Source organism: Protopterus annectens, chromosome 3.part1, assembly GCF_019279795.1.
Source record: "Protopterus annectens isolate FY-2018-M chromosome 3.part1, PAN1.0, whole genome shotgun sequence".
NCBI lineage: Eukaryota > Metazoa > Chordata > Ceratodontiformes > Protopteridae > Protopterus > Protopterus annectens.
This window is the reverse complement of record NC_056732.1, coordinates 1362704273-1362727987: the sequence shown is the minus strand read 5'-3', so window position 1 is coordinate 1362727987 and position 23715 is coordinate 1362704273. Positions and strand designations below refer to the sequence as shown.

The following is a 23715-nucleotide window of genomic DNA, read 5'->3' as shown; positions in this document are numbered from 1 at the left end:
AAATAAAATAATTAAATGATTAGACTGATGTGTCACCAGTTCATCTGTTTTTTGCCACTATCAAAAAATTGTACAGATAGGAAAGCAGTTTTGCTTCCAGAGGTAAGGATCCACTAGAGCAGAACATTGGAAACACTTTGTAGTCTGTAGATAATTTAAATGGCAGGGATAAAAACTGGAAAATGATGATGAACTACATGAAGTCTTGTGCATTTTTGAAAAGGTCTTACTGGAAAATGAAAATATGCATTTTCCATGTCTAGTATAACCACGTAAGAGTCCTGGTCTTTGAAGTGGAGTGCAGATTTCAGAATTACTTGGCTGAAATATTTGCATTTAAGAATTTATTCATAGGTGACTTTTTGATACCAGAAATAGTCTGGAACATTTTGTACTCTCTGGTAGGACATCTGTGAAAAACATTCTTTGGCACAAGCTGGTCTACCAATGATAAGCAATATGAACCACCAAATTAAGGCATGACTAGTCAAATAGTCCTGACTCACTCCTTGTGGGACGAGTAAATGGAACAACTAGGCCACGCATGGAAGTCACTGAGATCATCATATGGTTGGTCAAAAAAAGTGCAGCAAATAGTCCCTTTTCTATACAAGGAATTTTGTTACTATTGGCAAAATATTTGCGAGATCAAAAATAGGAGATGTACACATATCCGTGAATAAGGTCCCAGCTTTTCCTTTCCTTCTTCCTAAATTAGGCAACAGTATCATCTGCTGGATAACTTTCAGAAGTCTTGATCTCATGTGCGGTTTCCACCCTTAACTTTCTTAAAAAGTACCATGGATTCGGCAGCTCACGGAGCAGCATCCACAGCATCATAATCACATTTCAGTGTCTGTAGCCTGTCTATCCATTGTTAGAATTATGATGTGTTCTAGTCTTCTGTGCGTGCGCGCCTGTGTGTACCTGTGTGTATGCGCGTGCCTATGTGTATATATGTGTGTGTGATACTACTGTTAGAAACAAACTCCACTTTCTTGAATTCCTCTAAAATGGAACTATAAGAAACCCAGTGGCCAAAATATAGTTTAATGCTCTGACTTTTAAGGTATTGGAGATTATATACATCTATCTAATGGCTATTTATAGAGTCAATCAGCATGCCTTTTAAGTACCGGACACTGTGAATCAGGAATCACTGTGAATCAGGAATGGACTATCTGCCTGAACATCTTTAAAATAATAGCAATGTGAAGGGACTACCACTTTGCATTTGGAAGCCTCATCTTCTCTCTCTATGCATTTTTTTCTGGAGAAGAGGGACTTCCCAAACACCAGCCCAAATTTCTTCCATAAAATTTAATTTTTCCAATAAAGAAATCTGGTGGTAAAACTGAAAATTAGGAATTTTCTTTATCAGAATCTTGATATGGAGGAAATTATCTCTGTTGTATAGAAATCCTTATCACTAAAGGGATCAGAAGGCGGCTTTTTTTAAGTTGTCTTCCTGAATATTTTCAAATATTCAAGTTTCAGCATTGTAGCCACAAGCTGACTTCAGTCTAACAAAGGCACCTGTGTAGGTTTCTGCTGCTTCAAAAGTGTTTCCCTTTGCCAAACTGAAATACTCTGCAAACAATTTATGGTCAAAGGAAGACTCCAGCAGAATTCGATTATGTTACGGAGAGCATAGCATCAGAAAAACTACAGCAGTGTCAGGCTAATTTTCAATCAAAATCCACTGATCTGATATGACCACATGGGGTATAACAATACAGATATAGAAGATGATGTTACAAAGGGTTTTAAGGCACTACTGAGGTTGCGATGAGAACTCTGACACTTTTACACTGTGACTTCCTACACCGGTTTTGGGATTCATTTGAAATGTAGTGCTACCCTCAAAATTTGAAGTAGAAGTACTGTTTTTATGTCACTTAAAATTCAGCTTTCAAGATTACACTCTATTAAAGTTTTCCACCTTGTCCTTCTGTTTGCTGCTCAATTTCCTGGATTCCATCCTCAAGAAAATAAAAGGAGAATATAGTGGAAAAGTAAGAAACAGAATTATTTATGTTATTTAAAAAAAAAAATCAGACTACAACTTACATGATCACAAGATAATTCAAAGGTGATCTTTGAAGAAAGCTGGCAAATAATCAGTGACCAGGGCACTACACAGAAGAAATATTAGGGTCTATATTGTAAGTCCGAAGCTTGAAAACTTCGAATCTCATATGATCGACATCATATGAGTGAAGTTTTCAAACAAAGAACATCACAATGGAGATCGCCATAGGGAATATTCCCCTTCACTTCAATGTAGTGCGATCTCAGAGTTGGTATATTTAAGTAGCGGGGGGTGCAGGGGGTTTTCCCCCCTGCATAGAGCGTTCAGGTAGGTTTTTTTTATTTTTAGTTTATATTTTATGTTTGAAAACTTCGCTCATATGGAGTCGATCATATGACATTCGAAGTTTTCAGACTTTGAGCACATAATATAGACCCTAAATACTATGCTGGTGCCAAAGTTAAATGAAGAACTTGGAAAGGCATAAGACCAGCTCTGGTCTTCATGGGGAAAAGAGGTACAGATGGTAAAATGTATAGCCAAGACTGCAGACCTTCTGCAGAGAAGGTAGAAAACTTCATGACCTTTGTATAATCAAAAACTTGTTTTGTGATGAACTACATAATTCAGTGAAGTCAGTCATGCAGGTCACCATGGCTTAAACCATTGGGTAAGTAAGAAGTGAAAATTAGCAAAAGTATGTAATTACTATCGTTTTACTGGGTGTCAACAGTTGCTGTGCCAGCACTGTGTGATTTGGGACAGATCTGACTTCTGGTTTGCACATGGCAGCCATAAACATAACAGTTACATGCCACAGATGAAGTATGGTGTCGTATTAGTTTGTATAGATGGACACCGGAAATATTTTATTAATGAGTACATTACAGAACTGCAAATGGAAACTGGTGTTGTTAAAATTACAGTGACTAAGGAAAGACTGAAAGCTAAAGAATAAAAAACTTCAAAGGGAAACTTCCATGCTTCTTCCACCACTCTGTAAACAAACTGTAGACCTGACAGTATTTTTTTTGCTAAAGTGATAAAATAATGTAGCAGACTTCATAAAAAGATACATCAGTCACATTTGCAGAGATGCCTTACCTAAGAAAAAGTGTTGTGGAATAAATTATATGTATATCATAGTTTTGTGGTCGGGAAATCCTTTATTGGCCATTGGAAATACAACTGAAGTTTTGGTTTTATTAAATATTACTATATGACAGAGAAGCACAGATTAATGTTTTCACTGCTTCTTGGGTCATTCATAACAAATCAAGGATAGCTTGTAATGAAGGATATTTCTCAGTAATGAATGAACCACAGAAAAGTACAGTTGTGTACACTTAACATAAATGTAGATGTTAGAGTGTATTCACTTCTGCAGTCATTACATTTGGGTTATCTGCTTGCAGGTAGCCCTCAGTTGACCTGATTAACAAAGTCTTGGGTCCTGCATGGGTTGCTGTCCCTTCTTCCATGACGACAGGTTGTCAGGGGTATAAAACATGCAGTCAACGCCATTACATCAGTTTTTCTTGCCCCAGATGTCAGGTGCCCCCCTAATGGGAAGCAATTAAATATAAAAGTACAAAGATATACCTCCAACAAAAAAGCAAATATGCCAAAAAGGCTTTTAAGCACAGTAAAGGAAAGTAGAGGTATAGCCAAAAGAAGTTAGGGGGCTGGAGGGAGGGTAGCCAGGACTGCAACAGTGAATACACTCCAACATCTACATTTATGGTAAGTGTACATAACTGTACTATGTTCTTCTTGTTTCACTGTTGCAGTCATTGCATTTGGATAGATTCCCAAAGCTATGGTTGGGAGGAGGAATTTGGATAGCATTAGGGCCAGCTATAAGGCCCTGCAAGACTGCAGTGGCAAAGCCAGCTCTGGATTTAGAGAAAATTGGCAAATGTTAATGCTTAGTGAAAGTATGTACAGAACTCCAGGTGGCAGCTTCTAGGATGTCCCTGGTAGGGATGCCTCTGAGAAAGGCTGTGGAGGTAGATGCGGCCCTGGTGGAGTGAGGTCTGATCCCCTGGGGGATAGGTTTTCTATGGTGCTTATAGCAGAAATGAATGCAATGGCTTATCCATTTAGAAATGGTTTGTTTTGAAATAGCCTTCCCCTCTGCCCCTGCAGCAAATGCCACCAGCAGTTTTTCAGATTTCCTTTGAGATTTAGTCTTGTCCAAGTAGAATCTAAGCTGTCTGTGCACATCTAAGGAATGCAGTATCCGTTCCACTTTATTATGTGGATTGGGAAAAAAGGTTGGCAAATGAATGGACTGATTAAGAGCCACACTGGATACCACCTTGGGAATGAAAGATGGATTGTTTCTGAGGGACACCCTGTCCGCATGAAAGATGATGAAAGGTTCTGCCATAAGGGCCTGTAATTCAGATACCTTTCTAGCTGAAGTGATTGCTAAAAGGAAAGCTGTTTTCCAAGACAGAAATTTTAAGTCTGCAGTAGCAGCTGGCCTGAAAGGAGGTAGAGTGAGTTTCGCCAAGACAAAGTTAAGGTCCCAGGCTGGGGTTGGAGCTCTTCTGGGTGGTCTCAAAATTTTGGCCCCTCTGAGGAACTGCTTGAGCAGTGGATGAGACAAGAGGGGAGGTTTTGTGTTACAATGAGCTGAAATGGCTGAGGCATGGATTTCAATGGAGGAAAAAGACAGGCCCTTGTGAAGCATCTCAGTTAAGTATTGTAAAATCTGGGGCAAATTGGTCGCTGCTGTGCTCATCCCTTGAGAATGGTTTCAGGCACAGAATATTTTCCATTTTTCAGCATAAGATTTTCTAGTACAAGGCCTCCTTGCCTCTAAAATTCTATCCATCACAGGTTTGCTGAGGGATGGTAAAGGAGAGATTAAGTAATTAGCCAGGCTGCAAGTTTCAGTGTTAGAAGCTGAGGGCAGAGAATCTGGTTCTCCTGCTGAGACAGCATGGAAGGAGTCTGAGGCAGGTGCCATGGAGATAACCATGACACACTGCACAGGAGGGAGTACCAGTGTTGGCACAGCCAGTCTGGAGCAATCAAAATCATCCTTTGTTTGTCCTGTTTGATTTTTAGTAGTACTTTGGAGAGCAGAGGCAGAGGGGAGAAGGCATAGACAGATTGGTTTTTCTAGCTGAAGGACAGAGCATCCACTTTCCAGGCTTGTTTGTGGGGAGTCCTTGTGCAAAATTTGTCCAACTGGTGGTTCTGGGGAGATGCAAACAGGTCTATATGTGGGCTCCCCCATTTGCTTGTCAACATGTTGAAAATCCTTGGTTCCAGTTTCCACTCATGTGGGTCCATGAGGTTTCTGCTTAGTCTGTCTGCCAGTGTATTTAATTTTCCTGGCAGGAATTGAGCTTGTAGGTGCACTTGGTAGCTCAAGGCTGTGTTTCACAATGCCATGGCTAGTCTGCAGAGGGGGTAAGAATGTGTACCCCCCTGCTTGCTGATATACCACATAACAGTGGTGTTATCCGTCTTTACTATTAGTTGTCCTGGAAGAATGCGGCCCTTGAAGGCTGTCAGAGCATTCTGTACAGCTAACATTTCTTTGTGATTGATATGCAGGTGCATTTGACTTGGGTTCCATTTGCCCTGAATGCACTTCCCCGCCAGGTGAGCCCCCCAAGCATAGTCTGATGCATCTGTTGTTAGGGTTTGGGTGGCAGGGGGTGATGTGAAAGGTAGTCCCTTGTTTTGGTGGCAGGCCTCTGCCCACCCACAGGAACTCGAGGCGTAGGCAAGGTATGACAGGAATCATTGTTTCTAGGTATTGAGACTGTTGACGCCATAGGCTTTTTAAATACCACTGTAGTTTCCTCATATGCAGTCTTGCATATGGAATTAGAAGAATGCAGGAGGCCATGAACCCCAGGGTTTGCAGTATATGTCTTGCAGATAGCAGGGTTTTTGTGGCCACTTGTTTGAAGTAGGTCGTCAAATGAATTTGCTTTTCTGGCGTGAGGTAAGCCATCTGGGAAGTTGTATTCAAGCTTGCTCCCAGGAATACAATTTGTTGACAGGGTACCAGGTGTGATTTCTTTTCATTTATGGTGTACCTCAGACAAGTTAGAACCCTTTTTACAAAGGCCAGATGATTCAAAAGTATGTCCTGGCTTTCTGCCTGAATTAGACAATCGTCCAGGTATGGGTATATTTGAATATTTCTTTGCCTGCAAAATGCAATAACTGGAGCTAGGCACTTTGTGAATACCCTGGGCGCAGTAGATAAGCCAAAGGGCAATGCAGAGAACTGATAATGTGTGTAGCCTGCTTTGAAGCATAAGTATCTTCTGCAAGATTCCCTGATTGGGATGTGCAAGTATGCTTCTTTTAAATCTAGTGTTGCCAATCAGGCATCTTTGCCTAGCATAGGAAATAACTGGTAAACAGTCAACATCTTGAATTTTGTAATATCCAAAAAGGTGTTAAGAGTAGACAGGTCCCGGATAGGACACCATGAATTGTCTTTTCTGGGTACCAGGAAAAGTTTTGAGTAGAAACCTTGTCTCTTTTCCTCTTCTGGTACCAGTTGAATAGCCCCCATGCTTAAGAGGGAAAGTACTTGTTTTTGAGCCTCTGCCCACTGATTTGGGGTTAGGTCCGGCCACGCACTTGGTGTTGGCAACGTGTGGAAGTGAAATCTGTATCCCTGGGACACTACATTTAAAACCCATTTGTCCTGGGTAATGAGTTCCCAATTCTTTGCATGAAGAGCAATCTTTCCACCCAAAGGGGCAGTCAGTTGATAAGTGCTTGGAAATTTTAAAAGGAAGTCATTGAGACAGTTTACCATACGGGGGAGTCCCACTGTTTAGTTCTGCGAGTCCCCTGGGACTGAAACCTGGGGTTTCTGCTGTGTCTGGGTTTGGCTTGAGAAGACCTGGAAGGGGCTGGAAAGGACCAATTCTTAGAGGGCCAGTGCCTACTAAATCTAAGAGGCTGAACTTGTAAAAAAAATCTTTTAACAGTTTGCATAGATTTAGCTTTATCTTCCATCTTTTTAAGAACTTCCTCAGCCTTGTTGCCAAACAGGCGGTCCTGATTTAAGGGAGCATCCAACAATTTAGCTTTAACATGATCAGGCAAAGATTGCTCCTTAAGCCAAGCATGCCTTCTGAGCACAGACCCAGTAACAGCAGCCCTGCAAGAGACTTCTAATGAATCAAAAACACATTATAAAGTATGTTTTCCAACTTGTTCGGCAAAATACATTAAAATCCTGTAATTCTTTATTTTCCACCCAGTCAGGAATCAACATCATTTTCTGTTTAAGCAGTCCAACAACATGTTGCCGATACTTTATCATATGAAACTGGCAGTTTAAAGCCTTAATGGCCAAGGTTGCAGAAGTGTAAACCTTCTTACCCCATCTATCCAGCGCCCTGGAGTCTCTATTACAAGGGGTAGGATTTTTAGCAGTAGAAGCCTTAATGCCCTTGGGCCACTGTGAAATAGTCTCTGGATCTGCAATAGGATTTTTGAAAAGGAACTTGTGGGACTCAGGGACCCTGTAGTATCTGTCAGGTTTTCTGGGAGCAGGAGGCAGGGAATCAGGGGCCAAACTAGATTCCGAAAAAGCATCAACAATGTCTAGTACAGGAGGAATAGCTAAAGGCCTATGCTGAGGTAGGAGAAGGCAATCCCCAAGCCTCTTTTTTGAATCAGTAAAATCCTGGCTTTCCCAGTGGAAATGCTGCCTTAGAGTATGTAAGGTTTCCCAAAAAGAAAAATCCTCAGGAGGGGAAGCAAAGGGAATGGAGTCCTCTGCATCAGAATCTTCGTAAGTAAGTAAGGGCAAATCCAGATCATCAGAAAAAACAGAATCCTGATCAGAAGATTCATAATCAACTTCAGTCCTAGGCCTCTTGGGGGGGGGGGGGGGTGTGGCTACCCCTGATTAGAGTTATTAGATCTTCAAAACCAAAAGGGACCAGCACACACGACAGCAGATATAAGACATAAATTGAATTTTATTTGGAGGTAGCTAAAAAGCTGCCTGGCATGAAAAGTAACAGACCGGTTTCGGCTGGTAAAGCCTTTGTCAATGTTATATATTCTTTTGCCAAAACGTTGATTTAAAAAACACCATCATATCCTGGTACTCTTTATATTCACTTGATTTAAAGTGGTATACTCCCGACATAAATAAACTTGCTAATTTGAACACAGTCAAGGCTTGGAACATGTAAAAACTCACATATAGTAAATTTGTTAAATTTAATCAGACATGAAAATCTGAGTTCCTTGAAATAATTTACATTAATCATTGGTTGCAAAAATGCAAATACATTATATTATACAAAGCCATATAGTCAGGGCTCAGTTAAAAGTCTGAATGTATAAGATATAATATATACTATATAGTTTGAGCCCAAATGACTGACCATATGTAACTTGAGACCTGTCTTAATCAAATATCACATAAATATGTACAATATTTATAGAATTATTGCCTAGAAGTACCATCATGTACTTCATATTCATTTAATCCTGGTTTGAAAAAAGCACCAAGATTTGTGATCCACTTACTTTCCATGTTGTTTAGTCTGGTATGCCATCCCATCTTAAAATTCCTGTGAAGTTGGATTTTGTCTATAATGACAAACCTGAACGAGGCACCTGTGTGATTTTTGCTGTGTTTGTATAAAGCATTTGTTATTCGTCTATTTCTTATGGAACTTAAATGTTCACTTATTCTAATGGGTCTAGAGGTCTGACCAACATAAAAGACAGAACAGGTACAATAGGCCAAATAAATAACCCAATCAGAGCTGCAATTTGCAAAAATATTGATGTTGTAGACCTTAGAAGTATTTTTGCTAGTAAATTCTTTAGTTTTGCAAAACTACAATGTCCACATGGATAGCAGCCCACTAGAGGGTCCCCAAAAAGTGTTGTTTGTATTGTAGAAACTTTTTCTTATTAGATCTTCAGCCATTCTTATTTGTTTTTTAGGCATAGAGGCCTGAACATGTGGCCTTGGCATTGGGTTTTTAGACATGGATCGAGATTTAGGCCTAAGTAAAGAAGGAGGCATCGATTTAATATGCAAGTCCATAGTCCTGAATACACCCTCAGAAGCCGGTGCCTGCACAGCGGCTCCAGACCCATCCAAGGCAGAGACATCCGCGGGTTCGATAGTTGAAGCATCGTGCAGCATACCGGCCTCTGAATGGGTCTCAGTAGAGGCCTGTGAATCAGAAGTAGCGGGTATCAGGGGCTGCGAAAGCACCTCACTGAATACTGGCGAACTGGCTTAGGAGAAGCGTTGTCGGCAGTTTTGGACCTCAGTGGCCTGTCTCTGCCTTTATCTTTGCATATTTTCAGAATCCCGGTAGTCGGACAGCTTACCAAAGACATTTCTGGATAATTGAACCAAGAAGCGAAATATTTAGGGGTGAAAATATACAGACGACGGATAGTGCGCTGATTAAATAAAGCACAAAACTGACAAACCACGATGCTTTGCCAAAGATGGTCTGCACCTGTGGCCCTGGGATTCAGGTTACTGGCTAAAGCTCTTGCCACCCCTATAGTGCCTTTTTTAGGCAAGGTTCAAAGGACAAAACCACCACCGTAAAAGATACAAGCATGCAAAATCTAAAGGTAATGCTACTCAATACTAGAAGTCTAAACCTCAAAATGCACTCTCTCGAGGCACTCCTAAAAATGGAGAACATAGATATCTGTGCAGTAACTGAGACCTGGTTTAAGGTTCCAGAGAGCACCCCCTGCAATACCAGGCTACAACTCTTACCACACTTTTCGGCCACCAAACCAGGATCAAAACACTAAAGGTGGAGGAGTGCCCATAGTCACCAAGGATATTCACACCACCAGGTTAGCTGCCCAACACAATGCATCAGAAATTCTCCAGGTGCAACTAACACTAGGTAAGACTGCAATCCAAATTGTAGCTTGCTACAGATCCTCTACCTTGCCCCAAGATTCTCACTAAACCTTTCTAAACATACTGGAAAATATTAATACTAAATAATTATACTAATACTGGGTGATTTCAACTACCCTACCATTAACTGGGAAAACTACTCGTGTACCAAAACCTTTGCCCAACGGTTCTTGGAATTCATAAATTCCAATGCCCTGGATCAACTAATCCGTAGTCCCACCAGGGGCTCCAATATCCTACACCTGGTCATTACCAACATGGGAAATCAATGCTCCACACCTATGGTCACCCCCTCATTGGTCAGGTCAGACCATAAGCTAATCACCCTTAACATCCACATCCCACCCCTACCCCCAGTAAGGAAACCTCCATAAAAACTTCTCCAAAGCCAACGTCATGCTATTCAAATCAGAAGTTACAAACTTCATGACACCCACGCAGATGGAAACTGAAAGTTTGACTGCTGAGTCCTACACTAAGGCACTGTACGAGCACATCCACTCATGCAGGAATCATGCCATCCCAAATAGAACCAAGATGCTCTCCTCCAAAAAAAGGAAGCAAATCTGATGGTCCCCTGCCATAAACAAACTTTACAACAAAAGGAAGAAACTGTTGCAGAAAAGAAGAAAATCCCAGGATGCAAAAATACTCCTTACCAGCCTCAGTAAGAAGCTGAGATCCCTCATAAAATCCTCCAAAGCTAGTTACGAAAATAAAATTGCCAAAGATTACAAAGACAACCACAACGCATTCTATAACTACATCAAGAACCTAAATGGCATGCTCATATCTGCTCTGAGCTACAACAGAATGGCATTAAATATACTGATCCCAAGGATATTGCCAATATCCTGGCAGATCAATTCAGTGCCAACTTCACCCCCTCTCACCCCCTAAATGGCCCATCTCAATACCAGAAGATTGCCAAATTCCGGTAATAACAGCCACACAGGTAAAAAACGCACTCTCCAAAGCCAAGAATACAGCATCCATGGGACCAGATGATATCCCGGGCTGTGTACTACATGAACTACAAAATGAACTGGCACCTCACCCAAGTGTCCTGTTTAATCATACTCTCACCTCAGGCTTTGTGCGCACTGAGTGGTGCACAGCTACAGTTATCCCACTCCACAAGGGGGATACACCTTGGATCCCGGGAACTACAGCCCCATCAGTCTGACGAGCCTGATCTGCAAGGCAATGGAACGTATTATCATGGAACTTATAAACAAAGACATTGGCAACCTTCAAACACTGGACCCCACCCAGTTTGGGTTCATGAAGGGCTGATCTCGTCTCCTGAACCTGACTGACTTCTTTGAATCAGTCTCCAGAGCCGTGGACGAGGGTAAGGCAGTCCACACAGCCTATCTGAACCTTGCCAAGGCCTTTGACACCATCCCCCACTCTGGAATCATAAATAAACTTATTAAGCTGGGCATTAATCCCTACATCACTCAATGGGTTGCCAACTGGTTTACTGACAGAACCTACACTGTAAAAGTAGCAGACTCCAAATCCAGCTCCAGACAAGTGACAAGTGGAGTACCTCAGGGTTCAGTCCTGGGATCTCTCTTGTTTGACATCTACTTCTCTGAAGTACAGGTCAACACTAAGGGACTCTGGCTAACAAAGTTCACAGATGACTGCAAACTGGGAGCCATTACTTAATCCCCAAATGATGTGGATACTCTACAAAAGAGCCTTACAGAAACAGATACTTGGTGCCAGAGCTATTGGGAAAAACATGTACCTGTGAATTACCACATAGGTGGCAGTACACTAAACACCGAAAGTGTGATAAGAGACTTAGGGACACAGGTGGACAGTGGTCTCACCTTCAATAACCACATCGCCACAACAGTCAGGAAATCTTTCTTTGTGGCACACCTCATCACCAAGGGCTTTTCATCCAGAAAAAAGGAAGTCATTGTCCCACTGTACTCATCCCTCATTAGACCCATTATAGAATACAATGCCCCATTTGATATGTACCTCTCAAGACATCTGCAACAACTGGAAAGGATGCAGAAATACCTCACTAAAAGAATTACAGGCCTAAAGCAGATGCCCTATGCTAACCGCCTTAAAAACTCCAGCTATACTCTTGTTGCATATTGTCTACTCCGAGGCGATCTCTGCTTAACATACAAGGCCATGTCAAACCCAGAGCTGTTGGACATGCTATACAAATAAATCCCAATCCCTCACAGCCACACGCTCCAGGGATCTAAACCTCGTCATCACAATAAACAAAGCATGCTGGAGGGATAGGTTCCTGACCCAGAGACTCCCCAGACTCTGAAATAGACTGCCCATACATGTCAAGCAGAGCGCCTCTTTGGCCCTCTTCAAAAGGAACCTTGATGATTGGATAGGAGAAAGAATATTCACCCCAGGGATCATGTCAGCCACCCTGCTAGACAAGGGCCCAGGGATCACGTCAGTCACCCTGCTATACAGGGGTCCAGGGAATAAATAGTGTGGGAAGAAATAGCCCGGGAATTGTTATGACTAGGCTTGTATAGGCCCTAGAGCCGATACCCTAGTACCAACCTATGAATCTATTAATCTGGATCTTCATGAATCAAAATACACTATATTCCGGACGGAAAGATTTGCGTGTACCGAATACCAGCCCTATAACTGAATTTCGTTCAACACTGCTGTCTATACATTCTTCTTAGTATTTATTGTCTAGGACATAAATATATTTTTGCTTCCTGGTTTTCAACATAATTTTTACAAAAAGGTTCTGGAATCCGTGGATGTTTTTAATCTACTAGAGGTGTAACTTGCCACAGCTCCTGAGTATAAATGAGTTGAGTGAAGCAGTAATGATGGAGAAACTGTATTCCTTGACTGAAATGAAAGTACTAGCCTTGGGAAAGGGATGATGCTGTATCTAAAATGTTCTTAATGGATTAGCTGGCACTGATCCAGCCAAAGAGCAATGCAAGAAACATGGTCATCCTTAAATGAAGGTACAACTGTTCTTCATGGACTCCATCTTGGAAACATACAGGAGATGACAAAACACTATGGAAAGAAGTTTAAAAAAATGGAACAACAAGAAAATTTAAAAATGACCATAACAGCTGCACAAAGATGGACATCTACAATCCTACTCTTTACATATCAGAAAGAAAGCTACAAGTACTGAAAATAAAAGTACTGTGATGCATGCTTGCACACAGGCAAACATGCGCACCCAAACACACACACACACACACACACACACACACACACACACACACACACCAGGAAATACACAGACATTTTTTGACATGAGCAGATTTAATTTCAGACTGCCTTTACACAGTACAGACTGGAAACAGATAATTTTGAGTGCTACCACGGCAGGCCTGCCATTAAATTACCATTCCTTCTGGGTAAACCATTCAGCAAACACATTTATTTTAAATGCAAGTGGAAAAACAACTGTTTCAGGAACTACATAATAAAGAAGAAATTATACATAGCTATCAATTATTTGCAGTACAGAGAAATACTAGTATTCAGAATTTTTTTTTGTCTGGATGCTTTCTACAGTCATAATAAATGCATCATAACACATCAAATCACTTGAAGCATATGGTACAACATTCATTTTCCAACTCTGCAAAGAGTTATTCTACTGAAATTGATAGGAAAGGGTGTGGAGTGAAAGAAAAAGTCTATTGCAATTTTATTAGTGTTCAAGGGTACTGACTTCTTGCCTATTCACAGGCCTGGTACACTGTAGTTTTCTTTTAAATTCTGCCTTCCTGCATCAAATCCAAATAATTACAGGCCTGTAGCACTCATAAATATTTCTATCAAAATTCTTTCTACAGTCCTAGCCAGTAGAATCAAAAAATCTTACCTCTCATTATATCTTCTGAATAACTATGTTTTATGAACAATGACAATACACTTACCACTGATTCAATCATTAGTTTAAAAGTGTATGATAAATGCCCTAACTATGCACTTTCAGTAGATGCAACCAAAGCTTTTGACAGGGGTAAATTTTTTTATTAAAGATACTCAAGAAGTGTAGCATCCCTGAAGACTATATAAACATGGTTAGGGCTTTATACAGTAATGCCACGACAACACCATTTATAAATAAAAAGCAATCGAAACCTATAAAAATTGTGAACTGTACATGGCAACGATGCCCACTATCATCATATATGTTCAATATATACATAGAACATCTACTTCTTAAAATATCACAAAGATCTTATCACCATCTTATGAATATTTCAAAATTCCCAATAAAGTACACAGCTTTTGCTGATGATTTTAATATCTATTTTGAATTTCCAAATACAGATTTGAATAAGATATTAAACTTAATTGAAACATTTTCAAAAATATCCAATTATGCCATTAACCCCCAAAAAATCAGTCATATTCCCTCTGAATACTCTAGGACATAATGAATTCTACTTCCCTGAAACTGAAATAAAAGTCAATTATAATCTTAAACATCTGGGCATAATGTTCACTCACCCCCAATATATGACTAAAAACAATTTGCTCAAAACCTGGACTACTATCATTGAGGACACTAAGAGATGGTTAAATCTCACTCTATCTCCACTACCTAAGATGGCTATATAGTTAACATCAATATTCTTCCAAGTTTATTGTTTCATTTTAGTACTATTAATCAAAATATACCCCAAAACATCTCCAAACTTGAAACACTACTAGGTAAATTTATTTGGCATCCAAAAAATACAAAAATAAAATATTCCAGATTAACATTACCCAAATAAAAAGGGGGGCTAGGTCTACCTGAATTCCAAACATACTATAACATTATAAATGCTAGTCGAATTATACAAATAGTAAATTTTGAACCATTCAACAAAGCATGGTATCCACTACGGATTAAAATATATTACAATCATCTAATCTCATGTAATTTAAATCCTAAAGCAGTACCTTTTTTGAAGTCTAAGATGTTAAAAGTATTTTAAGGTCCACCCCATAATCATAAGAAACATACTAATATTTCAAAAGCTGGTATCCTCCCTAAATCTTAAAGATACTTTGGCACTGAGACAACCAATACACCTTAATCCAAATATGAAACTACAAAATACTATGATAAACCTAACTCAGTACCCCAAAATCAAAAACATCACAGTATGGGATCTCTATTAGGTCAAAAGCCTTTCGATTGAAAACATTAGTCAAAGATTTGAAGTACATAAAAGTTATAACACCATAATCAACTAATTGACATACCTGATTAACACATTTAGTATGAATATTAAAATAGATAACCAAGACATACAGCTATTATCAACAAATTATTAACCTGTTACATTTGAGATCTAAATCTGTTGCAATTGAGCTTACTTTGAAACTAACCCCACTCAAAAAATTAATTTACACCCAAATTATGATTAATAACAATGCTCATCACACACCACTTTTTCCAAGTAACATTAATCCTTCACACTCTCCTTATTGCACCATATGCCAAAACAACATTGCAGACACACTTCACATTTTTTGGAGCTGCAAGAATGTTTACAAATTATGGTGTTTAAGAGCCAAGTTAGAAAAAAAAAGGATACATTAAATCTACCCTGTCATTGGATATGGCAATTTTACATGTATTCCCTAACAATTTTTCCTGTGAAAATAAAAACACATCACAGTCACACTGTGTGCAATGATGAAATCATACATAGCCCAAAACTGGTTAGATATATGTAAAATCACATGGGAAGAATTTAAAGGAATGTCTATAAAGTACTTATTAGCCAGTAAACTAATTACAAGAAGCCAAAAGAAAACTATCCTACTATCAGAAACATTGGAGAACGCTTATAGAAATCTTAGGTCAAAACTGATTTTATGAACAAGGGACTACAACATCAATATTATTCTATGTAAATAAGGGAGGCTAAAGATATTTAGTATTGTAAAATGTTTACCCACAACAATGGGCAGGTCATGGCAATATAAGATGAACACTCACGGTGACATCAATGTATATAGGGTATATAGTTAATACAAGATATAAAGTAAGTTAGATAGGCTAGAATGTCTTGATGCAACTGTTTTAATGTCAGACTTCAATATGGTGTATATTATCTCTTGTGTAGTTTTCTGCATTATAGCTCAATATGAACAGCTTGATTGTTAATTAAGTTTGTATATTGTTTAACACTGATGGTTCGTGTTATACATACTTTAATAGGATTACTGCAACTTGATATTCTTAGTACCTGTTCTTATATTTTTCTGTGATATTCTTTTCTTGTATTAAAATAAGAAGAAAAAATGCAATAAAAATATATTTGAAAAAAAAAAAGTTCTGCCTTCCTAATGCATGAAGTTGGTGAAAACTATGGCAAACAAGTACTTGTTTGCATACAAAAAGTTGCACCAAACTTGGACTGCATCTGAAGTACAGAATGATGAAAGGGGAGTATGTGACGGGTGATGAGTGGCTAGGTGACACTACTAATGTAACTAAAGTAGGTATAGTTAAAAACAAATGAAATAATTTGATCATTAAAACTGTAAAATCTCTTACCTTGATAAGGTGTTTGTTGACCCACTTTGTGAAGGTTTTCTTCTGGACACGATCTCTCTCATCTGCAAGTTAGAGAGAAGAGAAAGGTTATAATTAGAAATGATGCCATGTTTGACAGTTGATGCTGCATACAACCTAACTGCAGTTTGGTTCTTGAAGAGAGAATGTGGCACATGAAACTGTGGGATACCATACAAACACTATGCAAAGTATGAGGGTGTCACTAAGGAATCAACAAAATGGATATGAAAAAAAAAATAATTTCCATACCTCTCAACTGTCCAGATTTTCTCAGAAAGTCCAGATTTTTGTTTCATATATTTAATCTGTTCCTCGCTAACATTTGTGATTTTCTGGCAAATCGCTGAGGATTGAAGCCACTAATTAAGGACAGGCATTTGAGTTTCAGACTTCATACAGTTCTAGTTCAGAAAATGCATGTTAGCACACCACCTTTTATTCTACCAACTTTCTAAGTTTATAGGAGCAATATGTAAAATGTATCCCCCCATTATTTTTGGCTTTGTTCAGATTTCTTGAGATAAGAGGTTGCCATGTATGAGTTTTACAATCCTACCAACCTATATAAAATTGCTAAAAGATCACTATCGGAACAATTCTACATTAAACAGATCTTCCTACAGAGGCAATAACAAATTACTTTTGCCTTAGTCCTTATTGTTCACACAACAATGTTACTTCTAAGGTTGTTTTATCCTACTGAAATTTATTTTTAATGATTTAAATTGCACTGGTCTATAATGAAAGAAAACAGAAAGTGACATGTGGAACTAGGAATGTGGTTTACTGTTACAACTTGCACACTATGCAACAAGGAATTTTCTATTTTTTTCAGTTTGGAAAAAAAAAAACATGCCTTGGGTTTTTATGGTAGTCATCCGATTGGAGACATACAGAGTACTGTTTAGGAATTTTGTTTTTATTTACTTGTTAACTTTGCAAGCCAGTTATGTACAAGTGCCTGCTGTTCCTGGGGTGGCCCAGGCAGACTCACTCAGGAGACAAATAGACACTAAGGGGATCAAACACAGGACCATAGAATGAAACTCGCCATAATGTTCTGCACTGTAAGTTTTAGACTTACATTCATGACATACATGCTTTTTGTGACCTAGCAGTTAAATTTTAAAAAAAGCAAGGAGCAGCTGTAAATGCATTAAGAACAATGCAAACTGCTAGGTGACTGAAAAAATACTTTGTAATGTATGCATACTAAACAGTTAATGAAGCCAAAATAAGCAGGAGAAAAAAAATTCAATTTGGCATGCAAGTCAATGAAAACAACTTGGCAGTTTTAGAACATTAGATGGTCAAAAGTGGGAGGGCAAAGCTTAATGCAAAATTGTAATTACTGCAAGATTGGAGGACAATACACACAAAAAATATTGGAAGACTTAAAAGCAATCAGATGATGACAGACAACAACAAGACAAAATGGTGGTAGTGTGTAAATGAAAGTTACTACCATTAGGAAGAATGAATGAAAGGACTATCTTGCTGTACAGGCAACTGGCAACACATTATGGAGAAAGCTGGGTATTCTGTAACGAAAATAAGTATGTGCCTGTTTGACGGAATGAATGATCCAATATACACCAAATAAAATGTATAGATAAAAGGTTTGTACATTTTGTTATTTAAGGGAAAACATTAAAACAGAAATAATGTGGGACTCAATGTACATGGAAAACAGCATTACCATCATTACCACTTGTGCGCTGTGACAGACTGAGTCCAGCTTCTGACAGTAGGTGAACACGATGTAGTCTCAAGTACAGTATTATTAATTTTGTAGATGCCCAGTAACAATAATGAAGGAAATGAACGCTGGAAATAAATAAGCAGGACCAGTGCCTTGGAAGTACTCCTGTAAAAGGCATTAACACTACCTGGAAGAACACAGTACATTTTTTGTGCATCTTCAATCACAGAACAGGCCTTTGTCAGAAACAATGCCTGCTCAGCAGTTACAATGGAAAGGAGGGAAGATTTATTATATTCAGTTTGCAGAAATGCTGCTGAGGGAAATAACCCTGCTCCTCTCAGAGTAAAGGTGAAGAAAGCAATGAAATCTCACCGCTTCATCCTAGAATTTTGAAAGAAATGGCATCTATGCTAACCCTGTAAACAAAACCAAAGGGTAAGGAGCCCTGAAGAGTGGAAGGAGGGCAGACGTGGTAACTTTTCACAAAAGGAAGATGAAAAATTACTGACTTGTTTGGTTTGACATCAGTTGTGGGGAACGTATGAAACCACTGTTGAAGGAAAGAATCTTGGAATATACGGAAGCCAGCAGGGTAGTGGACCCACCTCTGAATGTGTTCACACTAGGAAGGTCTTACCAAACAAATGTAACAGAAATGTAACAGAATTCTTTGACAGAGTAACTATGGTAATGTAGAGAAAGGGAGGCTGTAAGCATGGCCTTTCTAGACTCTAGAATGGTATTTGATGTGGTATGGCAAAAACTTATTAAATAAATTAGACAGAGTTGGAGGGGGTCACAAGTTGACTGTAGGGGTAAAACATTGGCTTCACAAAAGGGCAAACAAGGTAATAACAAATGGAGTACACTGAAAATGAAAGGATGATTGCCAGTGAAGTTCCAGAGGGATCGTAAAAGAGGCGAGCTCTTTGCAATGTCTAAGGAGCAAAGCACATTCTAGAAAAAAAGGACATCTTTTTTGATTACACAAAGATACATCACAGGCTTGATACATAAGAAAATACAGAAATGATGAAAAGAATTCTGCAAGAGTGGATGAACATTACCCAGGAAAGAAGTACACTGCTGAAAGGGAAACCAAACAATAAGGTTTTGTCACATTAAGTGAGCCAACACAAACTATGAAATAGAGAAGCAAAAGCGGCCAGTAGAAACAAGGATGCATATGAAAATGTATCAGCAGTAGAAAACATTACTGTTATCCCCAAGTCAGTGGGAGACAAAGTTTTTAAGCATTTGGAAGAATTATTTAGAGTAATAAGTGTAGAATCCTGAAAGTTTGTAGGAGTCAAAAAGAGTAAAAGCACAATAAAGGTAAAGACAGGCACAATATACATATAAAAACACATATGAAAAACAATCTTGCTCCTTTTTTTTAAGCTCTGGGAAACACTAAAAGAAGACATTCTGAGTGAACTTCACATGCTGTGATTTTTAGCACTTCAGTGGTAATACTGCTCATTAGAAGCCATTCTGCTGTGAATATATGGCAGGCAGTCAAACTCTGTGCCCCCGACAGCATGCATGGTTGCATACCCACGAGTGCACACATGCAGAGCTGCAAGTTTACCTGCAGTGCTATCACTCAAAGCTGAAAGACCTTTGTTGACATTATAGTAGTAAGCTCGCTCATATAGACATTAGCTAGAATACCAAGCGATCCACGACACCAGTACATCCACTAATTTCAAGCATGCAACCTAACCTGATAGAAAAATCTCAATTACAAAAAGCTAATCTTTTGCTGCTTTTTAAGCTGTAATCACCTCACTAGCTTACACATACACATTTGACCAAGAGCACATGCGTATATTTCATTGATTTGCATTACTCATCAACCTTGCATACCAGATGGTTACCTGGTACATCCTACATAAAGCAAAACTGAGCACATAAAAAGCTTCAGCTATTGATGCTGACCACTCTCAGACATACACCTATCAAGATGTAAATAAATATTTCCATATACTTTGCAACTCACAGCACTTTAAAAGTATTTCTGTAGATCAGTATTGATTACAACACTTTTTTGCTTTTGTGACTAATAGGACCTAAAACAAGAGGTTTCAGGGCCGGCCTTAGCTGAAACGGTGCCCTAGGCAAAGTACTTCAATGGAGCACCCTTAAGCCCCACCCACACCATACAAGGAACACCCCTATTTGAGCCACGCCCACAGATGGGTCACTCCCACAAAAGCCAATCCAGTTCTTCCAATGTTTAAATGCATGAAAAATTATACTGTAACAGACACCTTGTAGTGTAGTTAAGACTGCAATTGAAGGCTGAATTCTCCTTAATAAACCTGCTTGATCTGTTGCTAGTGTAGAGAGTTTATCTACAGTCATGAAAGACAGTATTAACTGTTTTTTGCAAGGTGCATTGATATTTACGTTATCATTTGGTCTAGTACAGCTACACATTTGTAAAACCCCCACTCCCAATGTCCTGCAGAAAGACACTTGTTGCTAAGGTTTACTACTGAAATTTGAATGTAAATTATGTAATTCCACTACTCAGACATTCTCTACTTTTTTCTACACAACCCCGCCTGTACTGCAGCATTTGCGCCCTCCTCCCACTTCCGTAATCCAAAGCATGATATCACAGCACATAGCATGGCTCCCTACAGCCCCAACAGACTAGATGACTGCTTATGCAGGTGCGACCCCATCTACTAACTACACCACATACAAAATATTCACATATGTAGCCACCTAAAAGTAATCTTTGATACAGTTCTGAGTTTTGTTAAACGACCAAATTTGTGAGTGCAGAAAGAAACCAATATTTCTAATACAGTGCATTTATACTGTAGAGTTAACAGATCATTGCAGTTTCATACACAAATATCATCAAGCAGAGAAACGTACTTGTTGAACCATAACTGCAGCAGCTAGAGATGAGAAATTAAGGGACCAACTGAAATGTGTATCTGCTTGTTGGAAACCAGCCCTGTTAGGGATGCTACCAGCAAACGTATTTTGCTGTTAGTGCTGCTACAGCAGCACTAAGAGCAAAATACTTGTGCTAGATATATTTCAGCTTTTTTACTTAAGAGTTATACAATATTTACATGGTAAGCATGTGTGCGGTCACACCAGACAGAAATGCACCCTTCTTTGAAACCACACAGTAGCGCAGCAACTACTGTAAATTTGAGCTGACCACTTGAAATGCTTATATGTTGGTGTAGAGCCAATGTTAGGGCAACGAAAAGGTCAGATAGTTACGGCAATGCGAGCAAGACCGCATTTAACAAGAATGAGAGAACTAGATGAAAATATATAACTTATCACGATGGACCTGATTTCAGACTTAGCAAAATACCACTTCACAACAACCTTTGTGAATAACAAAAAGTTAAGGACATCACACACCAAATTACAATAGAAAACCAAACGAAATATAATTACCATTTCCAACGAACCATAAAAAATATGTACTTACTTGAATTTACTGACTGGGAAAGTTGAACTAGACAGAGCACATATTCAGTGGAGGCCCAGGGGGAAAGTTCCATCACAGTAGTGAATTTCAACAAGCCAAAAGCTAGACAGCTTTTACAAACAAAACATTTCTTCACATGAAACTGCTAGGATTCGTATTGTCACAGCCTACCTAATACCCGCCATCTTATATGTTGCTCCAGTTTTCACAAGTTTAACAACCACTGTAACAGCAAACAACCAAATTCGTATCCCACCTACCTAGTTGGACCCACCACTGCATAGCCATTAACTGCCTCAAACTACCCACTTTCTTACACTCAACTACTGTCAGCCCATGAACTCCAGAAAGTTGTCCAAGCCTGAGCATGCTTATAAAGCCTTAGCAAACCCTTAGGCTCCAAAGGGAAACTACTACTGAATATAACTAAAACCTAAAACCACTGCTGGCAACTCACTATACTCCAGCACCAACTTCAAACTATGGAATTCTGTACCTGACACAAATTCAGAATGTAGTGTCTTTCAAAATCACAATAAAGCATCATTAGTTCAACAACAGTCTCTGCATATGCTCTCCAACCCAATAAATATATCTTCACCTCTTACTGATCTATTTATCTCACTAGCATAGTTTTCTTAAATATTGCTACAATGTCTTGTATTTTCCACTCAAAAGCATTTACTTCTAGCTTAACTGAAACATTGGCCCAAACTACACCAGACTGATAGAACTGTGTATTAGTACTGAGGTGTACAAAACAGCTGCTATTTCTTTGTAAACATTCATGCCTACAATACCACATTTTATATCACATCTGATTATTTTGATTATTATTTGTACTTTGCATCACATTTTCTTTTTGTACCTCCCCAGGAATTCACTGAAAAGGGGTACTTTGCTGGCACTATCTTCAGTTCTTATTATGCTGTGGTCAGTCCAATGCTAGAGGGCAGCACAACCCTCCCAGTTGTCTAAAACCTGGAACAGAGTAACCGTGGACTAGAAATATAGGGAGGGGGATATGATGATAGGTTTAAGATACCCATCCCAATCCCAACCCCGAGCCATAGACACCAGGCAGACAGAGGGGAAGGAGGGTAGGAGTTGGCATTGCAACACTCACCTACTTGAATATCTACAGTTGTGGCAGGTGTAACACAACTGTACCATGTTCTTCACAGTCAAGTGTTACAGTACTGATCCTTGGGAGGAATCACAAAGCTGTAAATTAGGTGGTTAGCTGTCTGAAGACCCCCGAGACAGAAAGTTCTGTTGATTTATAGTAGCACAACCTGTCTTATCCCTGGATGCAGTGCCTAAATGGTACTGCTTAACAAAGGTGTGGACTGAAGACCAGGTGGCAGCTTCCAGGATGGCCTGAGTAGGGCACCTTTTTAGGAAGACAGTGGCGGCCTCTCTGATTCCTGTGGCATGTCCCCTGACAGATGTTGTAGGTACTTTCCTTGATGAGTATAGCAAAAGGTAAAACAGTTCGCTGTCCACTTTGGTATTAACTCTGGAAATTGGGCCAGTTGCAGGTGTCTGCATAGCAGGAAACCCCAAAGATCAGTACTGAGACGGTGATAGACTCTTACATCTATAATTATGGGATGTTTAATGCAACTGTACTTTCATCATACATCTTACTAAATGAATCATGTGGAGATGTACCCACCCACCTTCCCAAAAATTTATGGAAGGCATTTCCCCACAGAAGCCCCAATCCTTATCTCAGTTCACCATGTGGCTTGTAACTAAAACCCACTGCCCTCATCATAGCTTTATATATCTTATGTCCAGAAAAAGACCCAAAACTGTTTTTTTGCAAAAACGTGTAAGTAATTTTTCATCTGGCTTAACCATATAAATGAGAGCATTACCCAGAGATTGAGATTTTCTTCTACATTCCTGCTCCCTTTTTGGATTTCCATGTAGTGACAACCATAGGTTTCAAGTATCAAGCAAAAAGAATCAGTGACACTGGGCAACCCTAATGTGTCTATTCCATTAACTT

The 23715-nt window shown here is 39.2% G+C and overlaps 1 protein-coding gene across 12 annotated transcripts in view; it reads right to left on the bottom strand.

The window, feature by feature from the left end:
- Positions 1–23715, bottom strand: part of PLEC (plectin) — a 1553583-nt gene that overhangs the window by 437552 nt on the left and 1092316 nt on the right. For all 12 annotated transcript variants that reach the window (XM_044067397.1, XM_044067398.1, XM_044067399.1 and 9 more), the window contains exon 2: positions 16504–16565. In XM_044067397.1, coding sequence (XP_043923332.1) covers positions 16504–16565 — 62 coding nt within the window. The remainder of the gene's footprint in view (positions 1–16503; positions 16566–23715) is intronic.